The following is a 23661-nucleotide window of genomic DNA, read 5'->3' on the forward strand; positions in this document are numbered from 1 at the left end:
TGCCTCTGAGCACTGTGCGCTGGAGGTCGCCTGTGTCTCAGGGCCTCGCCCTCCCCTCACCCGGGAGTATCCCCAGCCCCACCTGGCCGCTCGCTGGCCGCCCTGCCCAGGCCCCTGGGCAGCCCCTCCCCTGCGGGCCACTTTCCCCAACTTCCCTTTTCATCGCTGCGGTTTCTCTGTGATTCGGTTGATTTCCGTCGTCTGAGTCACGGGGGCCGTGGTTATAATTTCTGTTTCTTTCAGAGGCTTTTTGGAGGGCGTTTCTCAGATGGGGTTCCCAAAAGTGGCCAGTCGCCCTTCCCCCTAAGGCAGGGGATGTGTCCCTGGGCCTCAGTTTCCCCTCCCTCCTTGTGTGAAATGACATCAGGGCCCTCTTGCTGGAAATGGTGGTGGACGGTGGTCAGAAGTTGCCAGAAGAGGCTGTCACGTCCGACATGGGCACGATGTTGTGCCTTCCAGCCTCAGACGGGCGATGTCACCATGCTGCTCAGTCATCTGCTGGGGACTGTGGTGTGGGTGGTGCCAGGCTGCAGACACATCCTCTCTATCTCCCTCTCTCCTGGGTTTTTAGAGATGGTCCCACTGCATATTCTGGGCTGGTGCTGAGCTCACCAAACAGCTCAGGCTGGCCTCAATCCATGGCGATCCTCCTGCGTCAGCCTCCTGAGTGCTGGGCTCACAAGGATGCGGCCACCGCATGGTAGCCCAGTGATGTTAGGTCCCAGTCCTGTTCTCTTGATGCCTGAGGAAGAAGGTGAAGCTTCACTCACTGTGTCCGTCTTCTCTCTCCTGACAGACAATGAGACGCCGAGCCAGGTCTCCCTGCCCAAGACCTCACTGCCCCCAACCCGAGCCACGGCCCCACAGCAGCCTGCAGAGCCGGGGCCCGGGCCGCAGGAGCTGCAGGAGAAGATCCAGGTGCTGGAGGAGCGTGTGCAGCGGCTCACGAGGACGGTGCTGGACCTGCAGAACTCTCTGGTGGGCGTCGCCGGGCACCCGAAGCCCACAGTCCACGATAATGACAATGCCAGCGAGACCCTCGGCACCCGGCTCAGGGATCCTCACCTGTCTCCCACACCCGACCCCGCCGGTCCCAGGGACACGGAGGTGGCCCAGTACCCTGGCATCCTGCCCAGCAAGGAGTCCGGCATGAGGGACATCAAGTCGGAGCTGGCCGAGGTGAAGGACACCCTGAAGACCAAGAGCGACAAGCTGGAGGAGCTGGACGGGAAGGTGCGGGGCTACGAGGGGCAGCTGCGGCAGCTGCAGGAGGCCGCGCAGGGCCCCACAGCCACACTGAGCGCCCCCGAGCTGCTGCAGGCCTATGTGGACGGCAGGCTGGAGGCGCTGCGGGAGGAGCTGCTGGAGGGCATGGACCACAAGCTGGGCGACCTCAAGGACAGCTGCGAGTACAAGCTGGTGGGCCTGCAGCAGCAGTGTGACGACTACGGCAGCAGCTACCTGGGCGTCCTGGAGCTGCTCTCGGAGAAGGAGGCCGGCCTGCGGCGGGAGCTGGGTGACCTCCGCACCCGGCTGCAGGACCCCGCGGCCCGGCCCGGCTGCTGCCCCGGCGGCGCGGATGGCGACTGGGGCCCCCAGATCCGGGTGCTGGACCAGAAGATCGAGCGCGTGGCGGAGGCCACCAGGATGCTGAATGGGCGGCTGGACAACGAGTTCGAGCGCCTGGCGGCCCCAGAAACAGACACGGACTTTGACGCCCGGTGGGAGGAGCTGGATGCCAGGATCAACGTGACGGAGCGGAACGCGGAGGAGCACTGTTTCTACGTGGAGGAGACCCTGCGCGGGGCCATCGACGGCGAGGTCGGGGGCCTGCGGCAGCTGCTAGACCAAAAGATCCACTCCCTGGAGGACAGGCTGGACAGCGTCCTCCTGCAAGCGGCCAATGTTAGTGAGGGCTCGGCGCTGCCTGAGGGGCCCGGCTGGGACGGCGCCCATGTCCTGGCCGAGCTGCAGCGCCTGCAGGAGCAGGTACAGGGGGTGCAGGACGTGTGCCTGCCCCCCGGGGACGGGGACAGGGACAGGGGTGGGGACGGCAGGAGCCTCTGGACAGCAGTCAACGACACGGTGCACCGCAGGTTTCAGGAGGCTGAGCGCGGCATCCGGCAGCTGCAGGAGGACCTTGGCGCCCTGCAGTCTCGACTCAGCCACACGGAGGACAGCGTGAGCCGCCTGCAGAAGGCAGTGGATGACTGCATATCGGGGGTGGGCACTGCGGCCAGCCAGGGGGCTGAGGGCGAGCAGACTGCGCCGGCAGGGACTCTTCTGGCCCCCCAGGAGTCCGGGGCCCCGTGCTGCGCCCAGCTGGAGGACAGGTGGCAGGGGCTGCTGGCCCAGGTGCAGGCTGAGCTGGCCACGTGCAGCCAGCAGGCGCGCGGGGCACAGGGCGGAGTGGCCGCGGTGGAGGGCCGGGTGTCCGTGCTGGAGAGGACGTGCGGCAGGCTGGACGCGGTGGCCAGCAGCCTGCAGAGGATCAAGGAGGGGCTGGGCAAGCACGTGGCCGGGCTGTGGGCCTGCGTCCGGCAGCTGAATGGCACACTTGGAGCGCATGCCAGGGACATCTCCGGCCTGCAGAGCTCCGTGCGGCAGTTCTATAGCCACGTCTTCCAGATCTCCCCGGACCTGCAGGACCTGGTCACCTTCCCGCCGCCAGCGGGTCAGTTGAGTTTCACAATTTTACCTCTTTTTTTTTTTTTTTTTTTTTTTTAAGATAGGGACTTGGTATGTAGTCCAGGCTGGCTGCAAACTCAGGGATCCTCCTGCCTCAGCCTCCGAAGTGCTGGGCTCACAGACGTGGGCCACCATGCCTGGCTCTCATCGTTTTCTGATTTGGGGACCAGCTGGGAAGCACTAAAGGCTTAGAAATCTGCTCTTCCAACACCTACAGCTTTAGGCACAAATCTCTGATAGGCGAAAGGAGGATCCCAGGGAACTGAGCGAGACCCCGACTCCGTGTGGAAATAAACAGAAGGGGCGGGAGGTGGCTCGTAGCCTGGGCTGCGTGAGAGGGAGCGCTGGGGGCCTAGGCTGTGGGCGTGCTCAGGGCAGAGCCTGCGAATTTCCTGACTCTGGAGGCCCCGCTGCAGGGTGAGGGGGGCTGGGCGGGGGAGGGAAGTGCGGGCGGCGCTGCTGCGGTCACGGAGGTCTCCCCCACGTCACGCTCCCAGGAAGGGGCAGCCCTGTCTCGAGGCCACAGCAGCCTTTCGGGATCCTCTGATGACGGCGCGGCTTCCCCTTCCTGCTCCCACTTCCCCTCCTTCTCCTCTGGGGTGACTCCTCCAGGCCGCGAAACTGGTCATCAGGGCTTTTTTGTGTGGGGGGAGGAGCGCTGAGACAGGGTCTCGCTCTGTAGCTCAGGCAGGGACCCTCCCGCCTCAGCCTCCCACGCCACAGCCTGGCATTCGGAGCCGAGCAGCTCTAGCGTGTCCCCATCGAGCCCCGAAGCGCGGAGCAGGACTGGTGCGGGCGCGGCTCCTGGCGTCGCCCTGGAGTCAGCGGTTTGGGGTCGCTGGGCGGGGTTTGCCAAGGCCCCGCCGCTGCCCCACGGCCTGGCTTTGGAATTTGGACCCGGACGGCGGTGGCCCTGCGTCCCGAGGCAGGCGCAGCACCCGCTGGGCCCGGAGCTCCCGGGAGGTGCCATGGTGATTCCAGCGAGCCCCCGACTTGCTGCTAAAGCTGCGCTCAGCCCCCCTGGAACAGAGGGAGCCAGACTTGGCCACAAGGGCCAGAACGGGGAGCCCCTCAGCCTCGCGCTGCACCCCAGCCACCTTCCACCTTTGCTCTGGGCCCCTGCAGGCCCTGACCAACCTGCTGCCCCCGCAGTGCCTGCACACAGGCGCGCTTTGCAGCCGGCGTGGGAATTTCACCCAGAAAACCAAACTTCATGCTGGGATTCGGGGATGGCAAAGCATTTTGTGGCTGGGCATGGTGGTACGTTACTGTGATCCCAGCATTCAGGAGGCTGAAGCAGGAGGATCGCTGTGAGTTCGAGGCCAGCCTAGGCTACATAAAACCAAAACCCAAAACCGAACAAAACTCCCCACCTTCTGGAATGGGGAGTATCTGTTCCTTGGGTGTCTCAGCTCTTGTTGGTTCTGGCACTGCCCACAGCTAAGGGCAGACCTGAGGTGTCCCTGGCCACCCATTCTTCCCTGTACTGTGAACCGGCTGTCAGCCCCAAGCGTGCCTCTCAGGCACGGAGAGCTGGAGCTGTTTGCTCAGAAAAGCCCACCTGCCTCAGCCCACCCTGTGCTGATTTCTCTGGCCCTGGTCCAGACAGTGCATATGGCTCTCAGCCACCTGGCTCCGCCCTCCCCCGCCCAGCCCCAGGTACTGCCAGAAGTTTCAGCCTCAGCCTCAGGCTCAGCCTCAGGGCTGCAGGGGACAGGAATGGGGAGTCACACAGAAGTCTTGGGAATTCGGGGATTCTCAGCATCTTGCTCTGGCGAGGTGGGGCTGGCTGTTAACACCAGTTTTGGATCCGGTTTGGAGGAGCAGATGCAGCCCAGGCCTTGTTTTGTTTGTGTGTGTGTTTCTCCTTGCTTTTTTGAGACAGGATCTCACTGTGTAGCCTAGGCTGGCCTTAAACTTGTGGCGATCCTCCTGCCTCAGACTTCCAAGTGCTGGGTTTCAGGGGGCACTGTCACACACTCTCAAGGTGCTGGGCCCTGCAGCAGCTTGGCTGTCATCTTCACCGCCTTGCACGGCTGTGCCAGGCAGTCTGGTGCTGAGGACCATGTGGCCATCTTCCTGAGCCCCTGGCATGTAGGGAAGGACCCAGGACGCCAGAATTAGAGTTCAGTGCATGGCAGGCAGGCAGCTGCTCGGATGCCACCGTTGCCCTGGAGGGTTCTGGGGGCTCTGCACGGGGGTGGGCCATGGTGCTATCCTGTGACTGTCTTGCCATGGCCTGGGGTACGGGATGTGTTTTGCACTGTGCAGGGCCTATGCCGGGGCCACTGCAGAAAGGTCCTGAGAGGCTGTCCCCAGAGGTGCATGGAGCCCCAAGGTGGCAACTTCCAGCTGACTCGGTTGACCAGTGGGCAGCGATGGGGCACAGAGGATCCCTGTTGGAGTCACTCTGCTCACTGCTGGCCCGAGAAGTGTAGGGGCAGGGACGAGAGCTGCTGCCCACTGGGGTCCATGCCAGCTGTAAGGGCAGCTGTGCTCCAACTCCTGTCTGGGCCCCCGAGCTCAGCTGCCTCAGGCTTCGGGTGGATGTGGTGCAGACATGCAGTGCCATTGGGGATTCCGGGTGCCAGAGTGGGGAGCCCAACCCTTGATGCAGAGGAGGCTGAAGTTCTGGGGACCCAGCTTCCTCAGCAGATGCAGGCAGGCTGTCCCCACGCTGTGCCCCAGGCAGACGGTGTCTTTGGGTGATGTTTTCATGGGAACCTCCTGAGCTGGCAGGTGTCACCAAGGCGGGGACTGGGGCCGGCACCTGGTAACCCTGTGCCTCTGCTTCCTCCACGCAGGTGAAAAGCCCTCTGCAGTGTCCCCCAGCCTCGAGACCCTGCAGGTGCCAGCTGAGGCCACTGATGCTGTGCCCCAGCCTGAGCCAAGCCTGGCTCCCCCCGAGGATACTGCACGACAGTGGCCCACAGACCAGCGGCCAGGGCTACCCAAGCGACCCCTGGCACCATGGCCCCCGGAGCAGCCACTGCCTGCACCATTTGGGCCTGGCTGGACGGGACCACCCCTGCTGCCAGGCGCCACAGGGGTGGTGATGGAGACAGGCGAGGCTGGGCCCCCAGGCAGGAAGGCTGTGTGGGGCAAGGGCCTGCTTCGGGGTGTGGATGGGCAGAGCGGGCGCCGGCCCGAGCCCAGCGCCGAGGGCTACGCAGGCGCCCCAGGTAAGCATCCAGGGGACAGTTGGGGGCCACTAAGGTGCTGGAGTGGCTGGGGTTGGCACCATAATGCCCTCCTGGCAGCAGTGGCCAGGGGCACTGTGGCCACGTCCCCGAGGACCTCTTCGGTGCAGGTCTGTCCCGGGACTGGGTCCAACAAGGATGAGGGACAGACAGCAGGGCTGGGTGCTCCTGGGGATGACAACGGAAAATGGCAGGGGCAGCTGGGGTGTGAGCCAGCACTTCCCTGATGTTCCTAATCGAGCCCACACAGGAGCCCACCCTATGCAGGGCTGTGGTGTTAGGGGCCATGGGCTGAGGTGGCTCAGGCACCCCAGGGAACCCCTCAGGAGCCAGGTCCTGCAGGGCTGGGGTCAGTGCCTCCTGTAGCAGCTGTGCCCAGGACGGACACCCCGGGGCTGCCTGGCCAGCTGCATCACTGTGGAGACCAGAGCTGGTAGCACCAGGGTTCCTGGCCAGCTGTTTAGTTTAATTTTTGGTGGTCCCGGGGATGGAACCCAGGGTGTTTGCGCTGAGCTATATCCCCAGCGCTTTAGTTTGCATTTGTATTTTGGGACAGGGTCTCTGCTAAGTCCCTAGGTTGTGCAGGTGTTCCTCCTGCCTCAGCTTCCCAAGGCCAGGCTTACAGCGGCCTCTGCCTCCCCACCGCTCTGCACTGTGGAGTTGCGCTCTGCCCCGTACCACATCTGCTACTTAAGTCTCACAGGCTCACGGGGCTGGGCTGCCGTCTCCGATGGATGTTGCTGACACCCCTCTCTTTCCAGGGTACCCCCAGACGCCACCTGTAGCCGCCCCAGGTAGGTGTGTGGTGCCAGGCAGGGCCGGGGTGCAGCCTGGGCTTCCTGTCTTCCATTGTCCCACTCCATGTCCCTGGCTGAGTGCTGGGTGCTGTGGTCCTGACAGCCCTGAGGGCTAGGATTCCAGGGCTCACCCAGGTGACACACCCAGTGTCACACCCCCGCCTCGCTGGGTTTTTAGTTACTTATTTTTGGAGACAGGATTTCTACTGTGTAGGTCAGGCTGGCCTTGAACTCATGACCCTCCTGCCCAAGTGCTGGGATTCCAGGTGCGGGTTACCTCACCCAGCCTCACCTCTTAGTCCCTCAAAGCCTCGCAGTCCCCACGTCCCCTGGGGTGAGACGTAGTTTGTCTCTGTGTTGGGGGGCTTTGCCGCGGGCTCACTGAGCTGGCCCCTCCCCCAGGGCTCCTGGTGCCTGGCCTGGTGTCCTTCTCTGCTGGACTCACACAGAAGCCGTTCCACAGCGACGGGGGCGTCGTCCTCTTTAACAAGGTGCTGGTGAACGACGGCGACGTCTACGACCCTAGCACCGGTGAGCGGCTGCACCCGGCCTGACCTGGGCTCTCCCTGCTGTGGCGCTGGTGGCCCCAGTCTCCGCCCGGGCACAGCCCCCAGAAACCAGAGCTGGCTGGTTTCTCTCTGGGTGGCTCAGCCACTCACTCGGGCGGAACTTTCTGCTGCCCGGGCGCATGGAGGGAGCGGTGATCTGGCTTGGTCATGGCCACGTGGGCACCTCGGCCGGACACGGCACGAGACGCCTTGGTGACCCGTCCTCTCGATGGATGCAGGGCTGCGGCCAGAGCCGTAATGGCTGCCTCCTTTGCTGGGACCCGGGCCAGGGCGGGGTCCTGGGGCTCCCAGGTCACCAGGGCTGGGGTGGAGCTGCGGCAGGAAGGCGCTGCACGAGGCTCTGGGCGCCCTTTCCGAGGTTCCCGTACAATCTACGCGTCCCAGCAGAGGGTGCCGGGTTCCCAGGGCGCAGCCGCCGAGGAAGGCAGCGTCAGGCCAAGCTGCCTCCCACTTCTGTAGGGCTCGAACTCACGGCCTCCTCCCCGCAGGCGTCTTCACGGCCCCTTACGACGGGCGCTATCTGATCACGGCCACGCTGACGCCCGAGCGCGACGCCTACGTGGAGGCGGTGCTGTCGGTGGCCAACGCCAGCGTGGCGCAGCTGCACACGGCCGGATACAGGCGCGAGCTGCTGGAGGTGCACCGGCCGCGGGGGGCGCACACCTGCGGGGGCCCCGGCGCCTTCCAGCTAGTCGTGCACCTCAAGGCAGGCGACGGCGTCAACGTTGTGGTGACGGGCGGCCGGCTGGCGCACACGGACTCGGACGAGATGTACTCCACCTTCAGCGGGGTGTTCCTGTACCCCTTCCTCGGCCGCCTCTAGGGCGCAGGCCCCTGACTCCGTGGGTTCTGTCAGGGTGCGGACTGGAGGGCAGAGTCAGGAGCTGCGCCTGTCCTCCGCACTGGAACGGGACGAGGAGGCCCGAAGCGCCCTGTGCCCTGTGCCTCGCTCGCCCCGTCCAGGGGTCCTGGGCGCCGGCCTTCGCTGGAGCTCCAGGCGCACAGCGCGGACCCACACCGCAGGGAGGAAGTCCAGACACTGAAGATGCCCGGCCACCGAACCCGAGCGTCCAGCGCGGGTCCTCACAAGGGCGCAGGGCCGGCCGGGATGGGGACACAGCAGACACTATCCATGCTAAAGCTTGCCGGGCTCCTGGGATGACTGTGCGACCTAAGCGCCAAGACTGGGAGTGTCAATAAAGGTGTCAGCCCTCGCTCCTCCCTGCCCTGGTTCCTCGTGGCTGAGGTGACGTTTCTGAGGGTCACAGAACCTTGTCTTGCGCGAACTAACCGTGGCCAGGAAACTGCTTGTGCTAAGGGGCCAGGCAGGGCTGATGGGCCCGAGGGCGCGCTTCGCTGACCCGCGCCAGCAGATGCAGCTTCACAGATGGGGCTCTGAGTAGCGAGAGGCCCAAGCCCGCTGGGGCTGCACGCGGCTCCTCGGCGGGCAGCCTCCCTGCCCCAGATCCTGCCCGGCACGGGACTGGCGCGAAGGGGCCATGGGGGAAGGGCAGCCTGAGAAGGTGCGCTGGGAGAACCGGACTCAGCATCCTAGGTGGCACCCGCCCCGCAGGGAGGCCCCGTCTCCTGGAAAGGGGGTCACAGGGCCACACACCCCTCGAGCTCTCACCCCTGCCCTGAGCGGAAGTGGCGAGACCTAGGTTTGTGCTGCACCATTTTAAAGCTGAGGCCTATTGGTCCAAGCATTGCAGAGACAGTGACATCCCTGGCCTGGTGCCTGGGGTAGTAAGTGGCCAGAGGTCGCCACAGCGTCCTGGCTGTCCTAGAGGTGACTCATGGAAAAACCCAGACAGCAGTGTTTTCAGGAAAGCCCAGTTGGCACTCACACATATCTCCTACCTCTTCCCTGTGCCCGGTGCCAAAGAGGGCAGATGCTCCAGGGCTGGGCTTCCAGGAGCAGGCTGCCCAGGAAAGTCGGCCCCTCCCTTGGGGCCTCTTGTTTTGTGGAGTTGGGATTAAAACCAGATGAGCTGACTACAGGTGCACACCATGTCCGACCTCTGTAGTCAGGGCTCGGGGGAGACGAGGGGATGCTCACATGGCCAGAACGCCCCCTTCCCACATGGTGCACTGCCCACGGCCGCCTTCAGATGGCGAAAAACTCGCCCAAGCGATACTGGCAGGAACTGACCCGGACACCACACTATGGCAGAGATGACCTCCGGATGGGCAGGAGAAGCTCCCAGGGCACTGTCTTAGGGCTGTGGGTTATTCCCAGGTTCCCACAGGAGGAGTATCTGTGCCCCAGGCACCCAGACCCCTGCCTGCTGGCCTGAGGCAGGGTTTCATCCGATTTCTGCATGTACACTCCACTGTCCTGCACTGGGAAGGGGGGCATAGCAGACTTGGGGTGCTGCCCCTTGGGGATCAGGTCCGCTGCCTCAGTCGGGCGTCCGCCCGCATGCATAACCAGAATCCACCTTCTGTCACTGCCCTCGCAACAGTAGCAGCAGAGAGGATGCAGGGCCTCCCCCATGAGCCGGCACATGCTGGGGATGTGGGCATGGACCACAAAGCTCTGAGAACACTCTGAAGGGGAGCTGGCGGGACCCAGGGCACCCTGTGGGGTGAGGCAGGGTGGGGTGGCAGCAGCCCCCAGGCTGGGGCTCCCTAGGCACTGCTCAGCCACGCTCTCTGGAACCTGTCTTCTAAAACAAGCCCGAGTCAAGTCCTTCCCACGGATTTGTTTCGGGCAGCAAAGGTCAGACGCTGGTTTACGGAAAGCATCGCTTTCTGGTTGGGTACAGAGATGGTTTTAATGTCCCTGGAAGAAAGAGCCAAACCGCTCTGCTTTATGCTTTATTGTTGTAACGTTTTGTTTTGAACATCAAACACTGCATCAGAGTACCAGCCACTCATCTAGAGATGTCTGCCACAGCTCAGAGGATGGCGCTGACTTACCGATGAACTGACAACTACTAGTGACACTGCTACCTGCAGCCGGGCTTATCGCCAGCTGGCTGGGTTCCTATGTGGGGAAGAATGGCATCCTCGCCACCTTCAGGCCACGTCGGGAGCCCCTCCTGCCTGGGAAGGACGCTTACTCTAACCCAACTCAGAATGTAGCCTCCCGCAAGCTCATCCCAGAGGACAGGGCAGGGGATGCCAGAGAGGGCCGCAGCGCACCCCTAACCGTTATGTGGGGCAGCGGCTGGTGCTGGGGACAGCCCCGTAGCATGCTCAAGGTCAACAGTGCTGATGCTGGGCCGGGCTCTGCAGCCAGTGGCCCGGAGGCAGGAAGGGGTCTCCCCAGGGGCGCACCTGGCACTGGAAGACAGCGGTGACCCTGCCTCACCCGGAGGGTCGTGTGCAAATACATGGGGCATCTCTCTTTCACAGAAAGAACGAATGTCATTTGTACCAAATGGCAATGGGCTTCCGGCTCAGACCTAGGCTCCGCCCCACCACAGCACGGCTTGGCATCGGCCTGTGTCCCCTCTGCAGTGCCTGACCACATTGGGGCTGCTGACACAGGGACACGTGGAGTCCAGCCCCCAGCCAGGCGTTCTGGGAGGCCCCGTGTCTGAGAAGTGTTGTGGGGAATGGGGACAAACTACCCAGGCAGAAGTGCAGAGGAGCCTTGAGGGCACAGGGACCACAGGGGCTTGAGGCTGCCCCTCAGCAGGGGAAGCAGGGTTGTGCCCTCCAGGTCTCCAGTGTTCCCTCCGTCTCACTTTGGGAGAACATGAACTCAAGCCCCCATGTGACTGTGTGGACACTGACTGGGTCCTTGCCTTCCATGGCCTGCAGGGCAGAACCAGGCCCCAGGCTGCGGGGGATCCCCTCAGCCCCCCTCAAGCAGCCTCCTGGCCATGACTGCCACAGGGAGCATCACCAGTGCTGCTCGATCTGGTGTCCAACACGAGCTTGTCAGGGCCACGCTACCTGTGCTACAGTGACCACAATGGCTGTGTCCCTGCAGGTCTCAATAGGCCCCCTGACCTCACATGCAGAACTGGTGCTGCTGGCCCTGAAGCCAGTGCCACCCTGCTCCTGGTGAGCCGGAAGCACAGAGGACTGGAAGTCCTGTTGCTCAGCAAGACCCAAGGGCCCCTGAGGCAGCCCCAGCGTGGAGCAGGATAAAGGCCTGGCCTCCTGGGATGCCCTCAGCTGTGCCGCTCTCCCTGCACGTGGCTCTACAGAGTAACCAGTGTGTGCAAAGAGGGCTCTCCCCCTGGGACTGGATGGTCTGGCGGCCCAGGCTGGGGTAGAAGGGCAGGCGGGCTCATGGGGCACAGGGCCGAGGAGCTCCGTGCTGCACCCCTGTCTGCTGCAGGGCTCCTGTGCCTCCTGTTCAGTCCTGTAGCTCAGGGCATGGTGAGCCCTCCCTCCTCCTCTTCCTCTTCCTCCTCCTCCTCCTCCTCCAGGGTACAAGGCAGAGGGTAGGTGGGCGGCTGTGGGCCAGCCTCAGGCCAGGTTGTCCAGGTCCACGGCAGGGATGGGGTCCCTCCAGTAGCAGAAGGAGCTGAATTCGGGGCACGGGAAGGCAGAGTTCTGCTCCTTGCTGAGTAGTGGGAACACGTGCTCCACCAGCTCACTGAGCCTGTGGTACCTGGAGGACGCACAGGAGTTACCCTCCTTGCAGACGGCAGGGACAGCTGCCCCTGTTTAGCCCTTGGGCGGCCCACACCCCACATCCCGAGGCAAACTCACGAGGACTTGTTCCCTTTGGTCCTTTCTTGGATCAGCTCTCCCTTGGGGTTCACGGTGAAGATCCTGCAGTCCGGGACGCCGACCTGTGTGTAGGCATAGACGTCCTGCAGGAGAGACCAGAAGTGAGCCCCACACAGGCTCATCGGACGGAAGACTTCACAGGGACCACGAGCATGGGGACTGCAGTTCTGCCCACAACTGAGAGGCCTCAGGATGCTGGAATGGGGGGAGCCAGCAGCTGAGAGAAGCCTGAACCTACAATATGACCCAGAGGGGGAACCGTGTTTCAGCCTGGATTTGGGGTTCTCCAAGGCCACAGCTTAGAACCTGGGGCGGAGTCTGGCATGGTTATCCATCCCAGCTCTCTGGGAGGCCAAGGCAGGATTCTAACCCAAACCCTGGCTGGGCAGTTTGGAGACCTTGTCTCCAAACGAGCAACAAGGGCTGGGGACACAGCACAGCACAAGGGCTCTGGGTTCAGTCCTTGTTAGGACAAAACAAAATCCTGCAAGGCAAAGCCGGAGTCGTGGATTGGGTGGGCACCGTGTAGCTCTGGGGCAGATCCGGCCCTGTGGCTTCCCCTGTAGCGTGGTGACAGCCAAGTGTATGGGTGCAGGGGGGACCCATGGACTCCGCCGCAGTTGGGGCCAGCACACTCACGTTGGGGCGGTTCCCAAAGGCGGCGTAGAAGGGCTGCTTGGTGGGGGCAAACAGGTTTTTGATGTCATTCAGACACTCGATTTTGAACTTCTCTGGTTTCTTTTCTATCACTTCCCTGAGAAGGTCACCAAGGCCAGCAGTTAGTGTCAGCGCCTGTGGAAGGGGGTGGGGGGCTGCCTCCTTCCCGCCCGCCTGGAGGCACCTGTGGAAGGCGGAGAACAGGCTGCTGGGTGACAGCATGAGGGGGCCCCGTGGCAGGATAGTGCCCTTGTCGTTGACCCAGTGCAGGTAGCCTCGGGTCATGTCGGCCATACCGATCGCGCGGGCGGAGCAGTACAGGAACTTGTAGCCGTTCCTGGGGGACAAGGGACATGCAGTTCACTCCCTGTGCTATAGACAGGAAACGAACCTCGCAGCTTTCCATCCAAAAGATGCCAACTATTCCTCCAGACATGAAAAGCAATCTCTGAGCTCTGAAGGCAGCCGGCCAGCTCACAGATTCCCCCCAAGTATGGACACAGGCTGTGAAAAACGGGGCTTGACGGGGGGGGGGGGGGTCGTCCTTTCCCCAGCAGGAGAGGTGAGGGTCCTGTCACAGGGACACGGACTGGCCCATTTCAAACTGGACCTCAAAGGCCAGGCAGTCACCTTGAGGATGTTCCTGGGCCCCCTGCGCCCACACCACCTGCTTAGGGACATGGAATTTTAAAACACCCAGGAAAGGAACCAGATCATCGGCTGTCCTGATAGATCCCAGGTGAAGGACACAGTCATGAGGATGACACCAGGAGAGGTGGTGGCCCAGGTCACCAGGATAGCGGGCGTCACTTCACACATGGTAGGGAGCGTGGGACTCTGTGTCAGGAACGCATGGCACACGGGTGAGGACAGCTGCAGTGGGAACTCACTCGTTGATGGAGTGGTAGAGCTTTGCGATGCCCTGGTGTGTCCAGTCTTTCCCCAGCTGCGGGAGGATCTGGCCCAAAGCGTCAGACCTGGGGTGGGGGCAGTCAGGAGGCTGAGCCCAGTGGCTGGGAGCTCTACAATGCAGGGCAGCCAGCCTGGCCAGCAGGGATTGAGGTGACCAACAGCTGCGCCCTCTTCTTCCAAAATTCTGTGGCCTGCTTAAGGCCAGGATTCGGAGGCCGAGTGACCTCATCTTTCCAAAGCTGCCCACTGTGACTGCTGCACTCAGGGAATGCTGGGGTGCAGCGGCATGGAGAAACCCCCCACCCTGTGCACAAACGGTACAGGCCGCACTCACTTGGTTATTGTGCCGTCGATGTCAGAGATGATGACCTTGTCGTTCCAGTCCCACAGGTAAATGGTCCCCGCGCAGCGGCAGGTGCCCTGGTACTGGGTGGTGATGCTGAACACAACATCATTGGGGCCATCGTGCAGCTGCAGCTTCGCCTTTACAGAAAGCACCAGGGTACAGATGAGCGGAGGACTGGGCTTAGGACAGGGCTCAGCCCCGAGAAGGGGTCCTGGCTGTGTAGTCTGGGCTTCCTAGGGCTGCTGTGACCCCCCGCATAGCCGCCCCACTACCTTCCTGGCAGGACCCCCCTCCCCCAGCGCCCGCAGCCCAGGCCAGCAGGTGCCCTTGGAGCAAAGGAGGTGCCTCCCTTGCCTGCCGGGCCTGGGATGCTCAGCAGCATGGAACGAGTCCTGCTGGGGGTTGGCTGGGCTCTGACTGGGTTGGGGACTGAGCACAGCAGTGGCAGCAGATGGAATGGTGTCCCTGGCGCCCCGAGTCCCAGGACTCACAATCTGGTCTGAGGAGAGCCGCAGTGACTTCTTGTACGAGGGGCTGCTGCCATGGCTCAGGGCCTCTGTGGGTAGGGGCTCCACAGCAATGGACTCCTCGAGCTCCTGGGAGCCCTCATCACTCGACGTGTCATCCTCTGTCAGTCTAGCGAACACCAAGCCGTCACTGCCCAGCTTTTCACACAGGCCCTTGGTGCTGCCATTGAGGCCCAGAGTGTACCACCGCCGGGCTCTAGTGCATGTGGCTCCTGGGCTACACGGATCAGAGCTACTCGGCCCCTTCAGCCCCGCCCCAGCTGTGCACAGGGACATAAAAATGGCTCGGGCCAGTCCTCTTCTGTCACCCTGGTCAATGCTATTAGCAAGGGTATGTATATTTCCATAGGTACAAATGAAAAATAGCATCAATGTTGCTGGCTTCTAAAAAGCTGTGAGAAATGCTTCACACGGCCTTTCCAGGTGACACCGAGATCCAAGGAGTTAAACTCCTGGGCCAGACACTATGGCGCATGTGTGGGGACAGAAGTTGATGGCCCACACCAGGGCAGGAGCCAGGGCAGCCCGAGCCATGGCCTTCAGTCGCCACTCGGTGTCAGAGGACGATGACGCGCCCCTGACTGACCCCAATCCGAGGTCCCCCTTATGCCGCCCTTGCTGGGGACAAGGCTCCCCGACATGAGGGATTCAAGAGTGCCATGGCCCCAGCCCTCACCCCATGCCCTGGGGTGTGGCATGGGCTCCCAGGGGCAGGGAAGCAAGTACCCAGCCCTGTGCTGAGGACCGTCCCTGAGGAGGGAATGACGGCCACCAAATGCTGCATCTGTCTAAGGACAGAGACGCTGCTACCTAAAGCTGAACCCGTCAACTGCTGTGACAGCCAAGCAGCACGACGAGTGGAACAGAGGGGAGGGTGGACAGGGACAGGGCCCACCTGGCACTGGCCGGCTCCATGGCACTGGCCACAGGTACCTCCGACTTCCCCTCCTTGGCCTCTGGCAGCTGGAAGAGAAAGATGAGAGTGGTGGTGTTCAAGCCCCTCCACCAGTGTCCTCAGGTGGGCACAGGACCCCAACTGCAAGGGGACTCAGGAGCCCCAGGATGGGCCCAAGGGTCACACACTGCCATGGCTGTTGGGTGAGCACCACCCAACAGCCAGAAGCAGCTGGGCTCAGGTCCCAAGCAGAGGCGACCCCACCCTGGGGGGCTCAGCACCAGCCAGAGCAGGGACTACGCCTGATGATGACAGGGTCACTTCAGCAACTCGCTCAGAAATGGTGACCATCGCCCATGGCAAAGAGCCCAACCGAGAGGGTTGGGGTGAGACCAAAGAGGCCCGTCTCCAGCCCGTGGGCCCCCCAGCCTCCCGGTCTGTTACCTGCTTGGTCATGCTTTCCCGCTTCCGCCAAAACCACCAGCGCCCAGACTTCTTTGGCATCTTGTCCTTGACCCAGGACTCCACAGTGGCCTGGAAACACTAATGTGGTCAGTTTGGGGCTGTTGGGTGGCTAGCACTCCCCTCCCTAGTCATGCCAAGATTGGAAAGAAACCTAAGGAAGAGGAGCCACACTTCTCCACCCCCTTCACCCTACAGGGACGGGAGAAGAGCTCTGCAGCTGCCACCTCCTCCCCAGGCCTGAGTGTGATGGCCCTGTTCCAGCACCAAGCTGCTCCCCACTCCCAACCTCTGTGCTTTCACACACAGCCTTAGTCAGTGCAAGTAACAGGAAATACAGCACAGCTACCTAGCAGACTGGGCGTGAAGCACCGTGGGGGCCACCTGCAGCAACGCTGAACCCTACCCTGCCAGAGGAGCACCAGCACCCACTGAGGGGCACACTGGGGAGTTCTGCTCAGTAGGTGGGCGGCTGGCTCACCTTAGGGAGACTCTTCTGGAAAACCTGCAGGCTGAGGATCATAGGCGCGGCCAGGGCCCAGTTATAGTAGCTATGAAATGAAAATTGTGCAAAACCATTACACAACGATGGTGGGAGCCACGTGGGGCAGGCAGGCTGGGGAGTGGGGAAGAGGGCCAGAGGAGGGACAGAAGGAGCACCTCGCACTGCCCCCACTTTCCCATAAAAGCACAACTGGCCGCATCTCTCTCACACCAGAGTCCCTGCTACAACGCCAACTGGGACAGAGGTAGAGAGATCCGCAAGCAGCAGTGCCTCGTTTAAAACGAAGCTGAGGCTTCGCCTTCAAAGTCCTGGCCCCCCTGCTCAAGTGTGAGGGGACAGATGGCACAGCGCGAGGAGGTGTGATGGTGACAACAGCACTTGTACAGAAAACTGCAGGAACACCCGCAGTGCGCAGAGCAGGGGACTTGCCGGTTATAAATCCGTATGACAAGGTTCGGATTGTCTATCAGCCCCGGGTTTTCCGCAAACTCATGGTAAGTGATGATGTGCTCCATGAATCTCTCTGCAAGGTGAATGACTATGATCAGTTTGGTTAGGGAGCTCAGACACTCCTGTACCAGATTATCACAGCATTTGACACTGCAGGAATTGTAGGCTAAAATAAGTCCTTTCAAAACAAACTAAATTAGGGGGGGAACCAGGAATTAAACTCAGGCCCTCACCCTTGCCAGCCAGGCACTGTGCTACTGAGTTATATCCCTGCCCAAAATAACTAATCTTCTTTCTTTTCGGTACTGGGAATGGAACTCACATCCTCACATTTGCCAGGCAGGCACCTGTGCTGCTAAGCTGTATCCCCAGCCCCTATAAAAAAAGCTAATCTGAACGCCAAAATGTCAGTGCCCCCCCATAAAAAGAACAGCTTTGTCTGCTTCCCCCAGCTAAAGAAACTAACCAACTAACCTGAGCCTACTAACCCAAACAACAGGACAAAGCCTGCTGGAGACTTAGAAAATCCATCACAGCAGGTGAGGGGTGAGGGGGAAAGCAACGGGCACGTTCCCTGTGACTCTGCAAAGCGCAGCTCCGTGCTGAGCAGAGGGCGCTGACCTCACTGCCTGGGCTGTGGGGAGCATATGACACCCCCCCTCCCCAGGACCAGAACTCATGGCAGGCATGGCGAGCACTCCCAGGGCCCGAGCCTGCCCTGCAGCAGCGCAGACCCTCACATCTGGTCCTTGGGGATTGTTTCTTTTATGAGAAACTCTTATCATTTTCTATTTTATTCCAATTTTGTCTTTTCCGCCCTCTCATAGCAATGTTTAAACCAAGGGTCTAGGACAGGGGTTTTGCAGAGGTGGCAGATGTAGATGTGGGATGCTGGGATTCAGGGCATGTGATTGGCTCACTGGTTTGGCACCGCCTCAATCCCAGCAGCCAAAATTGAGCATAAAAGGGGCAGAGACACGCTGCGTACGTTCCTTGCTTTTGCTGTCATTTGTCATTCTGCCTGGGAGCTAGCCAATGACTTCCTGAAACCACCAAGAACTGTGAGCCAAATAAACTTCTCTTATAACTTCGGGTGTTGGGTATTTTATCTCAGCAATGAGAGAAAAGTAGTGAAGACAGAGGATCATTAAAAAGAATGTGGCTGATTTAATTCTGTTCCCAGAAGGAACTGGCGGCCACAGAATACCATTAATTTCTGTAAGATGAAAGCAGAGATGTGAAGAAGGCCGAACTGTGGGAGCAGGGTGGGGGACTTTGGCCCTCCAGTGCCATGCCGTGCCAGGCATGCAGACTGGGGTGGGGGGACACAGAAAGGGCGCTGGGGGTGGTGCTGGCCTGGAGCAGTCAGCCACTGCCAAATAGGGGAGATGTGGAGTTCAGGTAATACCCACGGGGACAGGCAGGCAGGGCTACCCCAAGGCCCCCAACCCTCCAGCTCTGCAGGGTTCCTTCCCTGCTTGGGCGGCTTGTTCTGTCTGGAGCTGAGACAGAAAGGCCAGGGACCGGGGCCGTTGGCTTCCTGGCCGCTGAGCACTGCCCTGAGGGCCTTCCCACAGGGCATGGACCCCAGGCCTACAGAGGCTTCAGCTCTTGCCCAGGAACGCAGCAGGTAGGTTCGAGGACGCCTCCCTCACCTCCCTGTCACAGGAAGAGACTTGCTCACATGAGCTCCCTGAAGCTTGCATCCTTTCATGGGGATCCCTTCGTGGGCTCTTCAGCCTGTGCACAGGCTGCTGTGTGTACCTTTAGAAATTTCCCCATTGTCACTGAGGCCTCCGCAGAGGGACAGGGTGACGTCGGGCAGGTCCATGGCAGAGTCCGAGAGGCACTCCGTGCCGCTGTCCGCGGCCGCACTGCCCACCGACTGCGGGGACTGGGAGCCAGAAAACGTGTCGCACTCAGGCCACTGCCTGGAGCCGGGTTCTGTTTCGCTGTGCAGACACAGGGGAAGCTCTGTTAGGCAGCGGTTCATGCACCGGCTGGCGGGGCACGGGCAGCAGGGCTCCCCAAAGGAAGGGGGTGATGGGGTCGGGAATGTATGTGTGCAGGGTCACGGGATGTAGACAGCAACGTGCTGGGGAGGCAGCTGGGACTACAGTACCCCTCGCTGAGTCACCATGACACAAACTGGTCAACTGCGGCTTTTAGGATTTAATGACAGGCGCAGTAGTGCAGGCACTTATCTACATTTCTATGACCTGCCCCAGCTCCCGGGGTGGGGGTGGGGGGACCCCTAGTGCACACACAGCAGGGAGAGGGTTGGTCCTGGCTGGGCTGGCTCAGAAGCATCTCCAGAGTCCCCCTTCCTCCAACACAGCTGGGGCAGCGATGGAGCCTATGGCAGCTCCGCCCGTCCAGAAAGGACAGGGCAGGAGGGAGAGGCGGAAAGAACATCTTCCTTCTGGCAGGAGGCCTCAAACCAAAGATGCGGCTCCTCAGCACTGTGTTTCTAGATACAGCAGGGAAGCCAGGCTCCAGAAGGTGACCAGAATGGAAACCTTTGGTACCAGAGCATGAATTTTGTGACAGGGTATTGATATGTAGTACAGGCTAGACGTGAAGTCACTACGTAATCCACGCTGGCCTCAATTTTGTGGCCTCAGGCTCCCAACTACTGGGACTGCAGGCATGTGCCACTGCGCTCAGCACGGAGCATAAATTTGAAAGAAAAATGGCCCTTGTGTTTCCTAGTCATGAATGTTTACTATTCCACATCTTTGAATAGGTATTTAATGTCATACTTACCATACTGCTATAAAACTTGAAGTGTACTATATTTAAAAAGCCAGTATTTTTAATGTTTGTTTAAAAGAATTATATATAAGATCTGATGAAATTACAAAATCTTTTGAAAACAATCTCAAAGTTGAGTAGTTAAGCGCGAGTATAGATGTACTATGAATAGGAAGCAGTTTCAAAAAGACTAGCGCCCGAGTGTGCACCAAGAGAAAGCTGGTTGGGAAGAAACCTCCAAAACAGCAGCAAAAAGCGGGATGCACGGCCCAACACATGGCCTCACGGGCCCAGAGCCCAGCCAACGCTGAGTAGAGATCAGCAAGCCCGGGGTCAGGCCAGGTGAGATGCAGGGTCAGGCTAGGAACGACACCGACCCCAACACCTGGGTCACTGTCACCAAACCTGGGAACCCACAGGGACTCCTGTGGATCAAGAAGCAAGATCCAACAGTATACTACACACAAGAAACACCTTCAATTCAAAAAGAGATTCAAAGACTCAAAGTTATAGGACGGAAAACAATACTTCATGTGACAGGAACCTGAAAAAAGGCAAGGGTAGCTATTCTATTTGCAGACAAAGTGAATTTCTATCCAAGACTGATTATGAGAGACAAAGAAAGTCACTACATCCTGGTAAAGGGAAGAATCCGCGAGAAAGAGATAACAATTATAAATATATATGCACCAAATACCAGTGTACCCAAGTATATAAAAAAATTTAGACATAAAAAAAAATCAAACAAGTGTGAATATAATGGTAATAGACCTCGGTATCCCACTGTCACAAATAGATCAAACAAAAAAATCAGCGATGTCAGAACTGAACCAACCTCTGAACAAATGGACTTAGTAGATTTCTAGAGAGCGTTTCACTCTGTACAGCATCAGACTACATATTCTCCTCAGCCACACACAGGGCATTTTCCAAAAGCAGACTACATACTAACTCACAGAACAAGCTTAAGTAAATGCAAAGAAACTAAAATGATCCCATGCATATTATCAGACCACAGTACAAAGAAACTTGAAATCAATAGCAAAAGAAACTGTAAGAACTTTATAAACATAAGGAAATTAAGTAACATTTCTCTGAACAACTAATGAGTCACAAATGAAGTTAAAGAAGAAATTAGACAATTTATACAATTAAACAATAATACCAACAAAATATACTGGAACCTATGGAACACAATGAAAACAGTCCTCCAAGGGAAATTTATAGTGGTGAATATCAGTATCAAGCAAACAGAATAAATTCAACTAAACAAGCTAATGTTGAACCTCAAGCTTCTAGCAAAAGAACAACAGGTTAAGCTCAAAGCTTGAACAAGGAAGGAAATTATAAAGATCAGAGCAGAAATTAATGCAATGGAGACTAAGGACACAATACAATCAATGAATTGAAGAGCTGGTTCTTTGTAAGGTTAAATGTGGAAGATGGCGGAGTGCTAACCAGTGAAGAAAGAGTTTCTCTGAGTCATTGTCCAGACACTGGACTGTAGCCACACAGGGAAGAGAAAGAGGGAACTGGCCCGCCTGGAGCCAGGAAGGACCTGCAGTGAGAACTGAAGCCCACGGGGAGAGGGAAGAGAGACACTTCAGTGTGGGCAGAGGAGGTGGCCAGCACAGCCCTGTCCTCAAGTCAGGGCTCCCTGCCTGGGAGGAGCCATTCAAATATGCTGACAGCCCCAGAGGCCTTCCTGTAGAGACAGCAGGGGAGGGGAGCAGGGAACTGCACTGGCTGGTGGCTGTGTTTGATGCTACTGTTGCTGCAGATTGGACCACTTTAGCCAAAGTGACCCAACTGCTCTAACCAGCTGTTCTTCCTGGTACACCAACCCTGGCACTGCCTAAGGGTCACAGAAAATACTGTGGGCCAGGGCCAAAGAACCAGAGGCTGGGCCAAGCAGGCAGCAACTTCGCAGCCCCAGTAAGCTGAAGAGGCAGGATTCTGCCAACAGACTCAAAATCCAAAAGCCGACTACACCTGGAAGACGCCTCTGAGAAGCAGTCATTTCATAGGTTTAAAATACTGGCAATAAAGTAACTCACCATAGCCAATTTACAAGCATCAACCCATAAATTAAACAAACAAAAAAAACCTATAAAAAATTGGAATAGATAAAACAAACGCAACCATACCCTAAGAACTGACATTCTGAATAGGTATGGATCACCTGATGAAGTCCCTACAGGAAAAGCCACTGCACCGTCAGCAGGTCTGCATGCTGTGTGACTCCCTTCCCCATCTGACCCTGATTTGGCCAGTTTTACCTGAACCATTAACCTTACTGGTTGGCCATGGTTCTGTCCCACCTTGTGCCCATCTGCCTTGCAAGATCCCAGGTTTTCCCCATCTTGGACCCATCTCACTTTAGGGTTTTGCTCTGTAAGTCTCTAGAAAAGAAAGTCCTTGGCATTCTACTCAGGACCCCATCTGTCTTTCCTTCTCTCAATAAATATATTATGCTGTTAAAAAAAATTGGAATAGATTGTCTTTATCTTAATCTGATAAAAGCCATCTATGACAAACCAACAGCCAACACCATACTAAATGAACAAAAACTGAAAACTTTCACTCTAAACTCAGAAGACTAGGATGACCACTGTCACCACTCTTAGTATAGTCCAGGAAACTTCAACCAGAGCAATTAGACAAGAGAAAGAAAAAAAATAGAAGTAACAAAGGAGGTTAAATTATCACTTTTCGTGGGGGACATGATACTCTACATAGAAGGCTTCCAAACTCCCCCATAAGATGCTTAGATTTGTTTTAATTTTCCTATTACAAAAATCTAACGGTTTCTCACCTTTAATAATCCCATTACTTCAAATGAAATATGTAATCTATTTTGAGAAAAGTTTAAGGTACAGAGCTAGAAAGGAATTTTAAGAAACTTTCCAAATATGTTGAAAATGTCAACGCTCATGTTGATCCTGCTCTTAGATTCTGAGTGAAGTCGATATGCGCTTTTCAGGGTTTCATTCAGACGTGGTTAAACATGTGGCTTGGCAGAGCTGTCCTCTCTGCAGAGTAAGCCGGGCAGTTCAGGGCAGACACACCGTGAACCCCCGTGAGGCTGGAATGCTCGCAGGAGATGGTTCCTGGGCTCATACTTGAGACCCAGGTTTGAGTCGCTCTAAGGGGAAGATCCTGCAGGACTGGGAGGGCGCTGGTGTGACCCCTCTGTGGGAGCACGGCCAGAACAGTCTCAGCAGCCCAGGCCTGGGGTCTCAGACCTCCTGGGAGGGAAAGCACTCTTGGTAAGGTATAGTTAAATAAAGACATGCTTTTATTTTTTTTGACAGGGCCTCACTACGAACTCTCGGCAAAACTCTTGCCTCAGCCTCCAGAGTGCTGGGATAACATGTATGCACCACACCTAGCAAGGATGTGTTCTTAAAAACACAAAATGAATAAAAAAGATGCTAATGAGTTTTTCAAAACATGGTGACTTTGCCTTGATTGTAAAAACTGCTCATCTGAAGCCGCATGTGGTCGTGCAGGTGTAGGCAGTGTTGCTCCAACTGTACCAGAGATGCTTTCATTACCAGCTGTTGAGGAATCACACACCATTCCAGCCTGAGCCACACACACACTGCGTGACACCTAAACCACGGGCAGGTGCACCCCAAAGGCAACATGCAGGGAGGAGACAGATGACCCCCAGAGCCGCCCGCAGCACCCATGGAGCTGCTACCTCTTGGGGAAGTAGAGTGCAGCGACCTCGGGCTCCAGCCCCTTCAAGTCATCCAGGTAAATGTCGTCAGGGCCCTGGTGCTGGCTTCGCTTGTGGACGCCTGTGTTAAGGAAAACATACACGATGTTAAGAACTTACAATGTGGTGGTAAAATAAACAGCCGTGCAAAACAAAGGCGCCCTGGGCTGCGCTTCACAGGTGTGGACAAAGCCCGTCCGGTTTCTCTCTGGCATCCCAGCTAACACAAGGGAACTCTGGTGCCGGTACAAGGTCCCGAGTCCAATTCCTGGTACCAAAAAAAGGATGCACACGGGGAAGCACATGCACTGCCGAGCCAGAACTGGAGCAGGAATCTACACAGTCCCAGGTGGCCGGAGTAGGAAGGTGTGTTAGAAAAATGCAAGTACCTCAATTCCAAAGATTATCCTCGGAAATAAAGATTTTAAAAGTGTGAACTGTGGAAACCAAGCAAGCAGCTCGCCTCCCTGGTAAGCTGCG

At 58.3% G+C, this 23661-nt stretch overlaps 2 protein-coding genes across 5 annotated transcripts in view; one reads left to right on the forward strand and one right to left on the reverse strand.

The window, feature by feature from the left end:
- The window catches only part of Emilin2 (elastin microfibril interfacer 2), a 22338-nt gene extending 13870 nt beyond the window's left edge, over positions 1–8468 (forward strand). Inside the window, exons 4-8 of the mRNA XM_003464447.5 lie at positions 797–2674; positions 5493–5870; positions 6650–6682; positions 7088–7216; positions 7743–8468. Of these exons, the coding sequence (XP_003464495.2) occupies positions 797–2674; positions 5493–5870; positions 6650–6682; positions 7088–7216; positions 7743–8077 (2753 nt within the window). The 3' untranslated portion in view covers positions 8078–8468. The remainder of the gene's footprint in view (positions 1–796; positions 2675–5492; positions 5871–6649; positions 6683–7087; positions 7217–7742) is intronic.
- Positions 8469–10061: 1593 nt separating this feature from the next.
- Positions 10062–23661, reverse strand: part of Lpin2 (lipin 2) — a 67492-nt gene continuing 53892 nt past the window's right edge. For 3 of the 4 annotated variants that reach the window (XM_003464445.5, XM_063231902.1, XM_013146701.3), the window contains 13 exons: positions 23164–23263; positions 18468–18655; positions 16683–16776; positions 16230–16299; positions 15731–15820; positions 15287–15354; positions 14356–14500; positions 13853–14001; positions 13497–13583; positions 12791–12943; positions 12589–12703; positions 11929–12032; positions 10062–11827 (listed from right to left, as the gene is read on the reverse strand). In XM_003464445.5, coding sequence (XP_003464493.2) covers positions 11683–11827; positions 11929–12032; positions 12589–12703; positions 12791–12943; positions 13497–13583; positions 13853–14001; positions 14356–14500; positions 15287–15354; positions 15731–15820; positions 16230–16299; positions 16683–16776; positions 18468–18655; positions 23164–23263 — 1508 coding nt within the window. In that variant the 3' untranslated portion in view covers positions 10062–11682. The remainder of the gene's footprint in view (positions 11828–11928; positions 12033–12588; positions 12704–12790; positions 12944–13496; positions 13584–13852; positions 14002–14355; positions 14501–15286; positions 15355–15730; positions 15821–16229; positions 16300–16682; positions 16777–18467; positions 18656–23163; positions 23264–23661) is intronic. The other variant, XM_023562721.2, reaches the window with a different exon arrangement.

This window comes from Cavia porcellus, unplaced genomic scaffold (genome assembly GCF_034190915.1).
Source record: "Cavia porcellus strain 051 isolate PalLab524CR breed Dunkin Hartley unplaced genomic scaffold, mCavPor4.1 scaffold_20, whole genome shotgun sequence".
In the NCBI taxonomy this organism is placed as follows: Eukaryota; Metazoa; Chordata; class Mammalia; order Rodentia; family Caviidae; genus Cavia; species Cavia porcellus.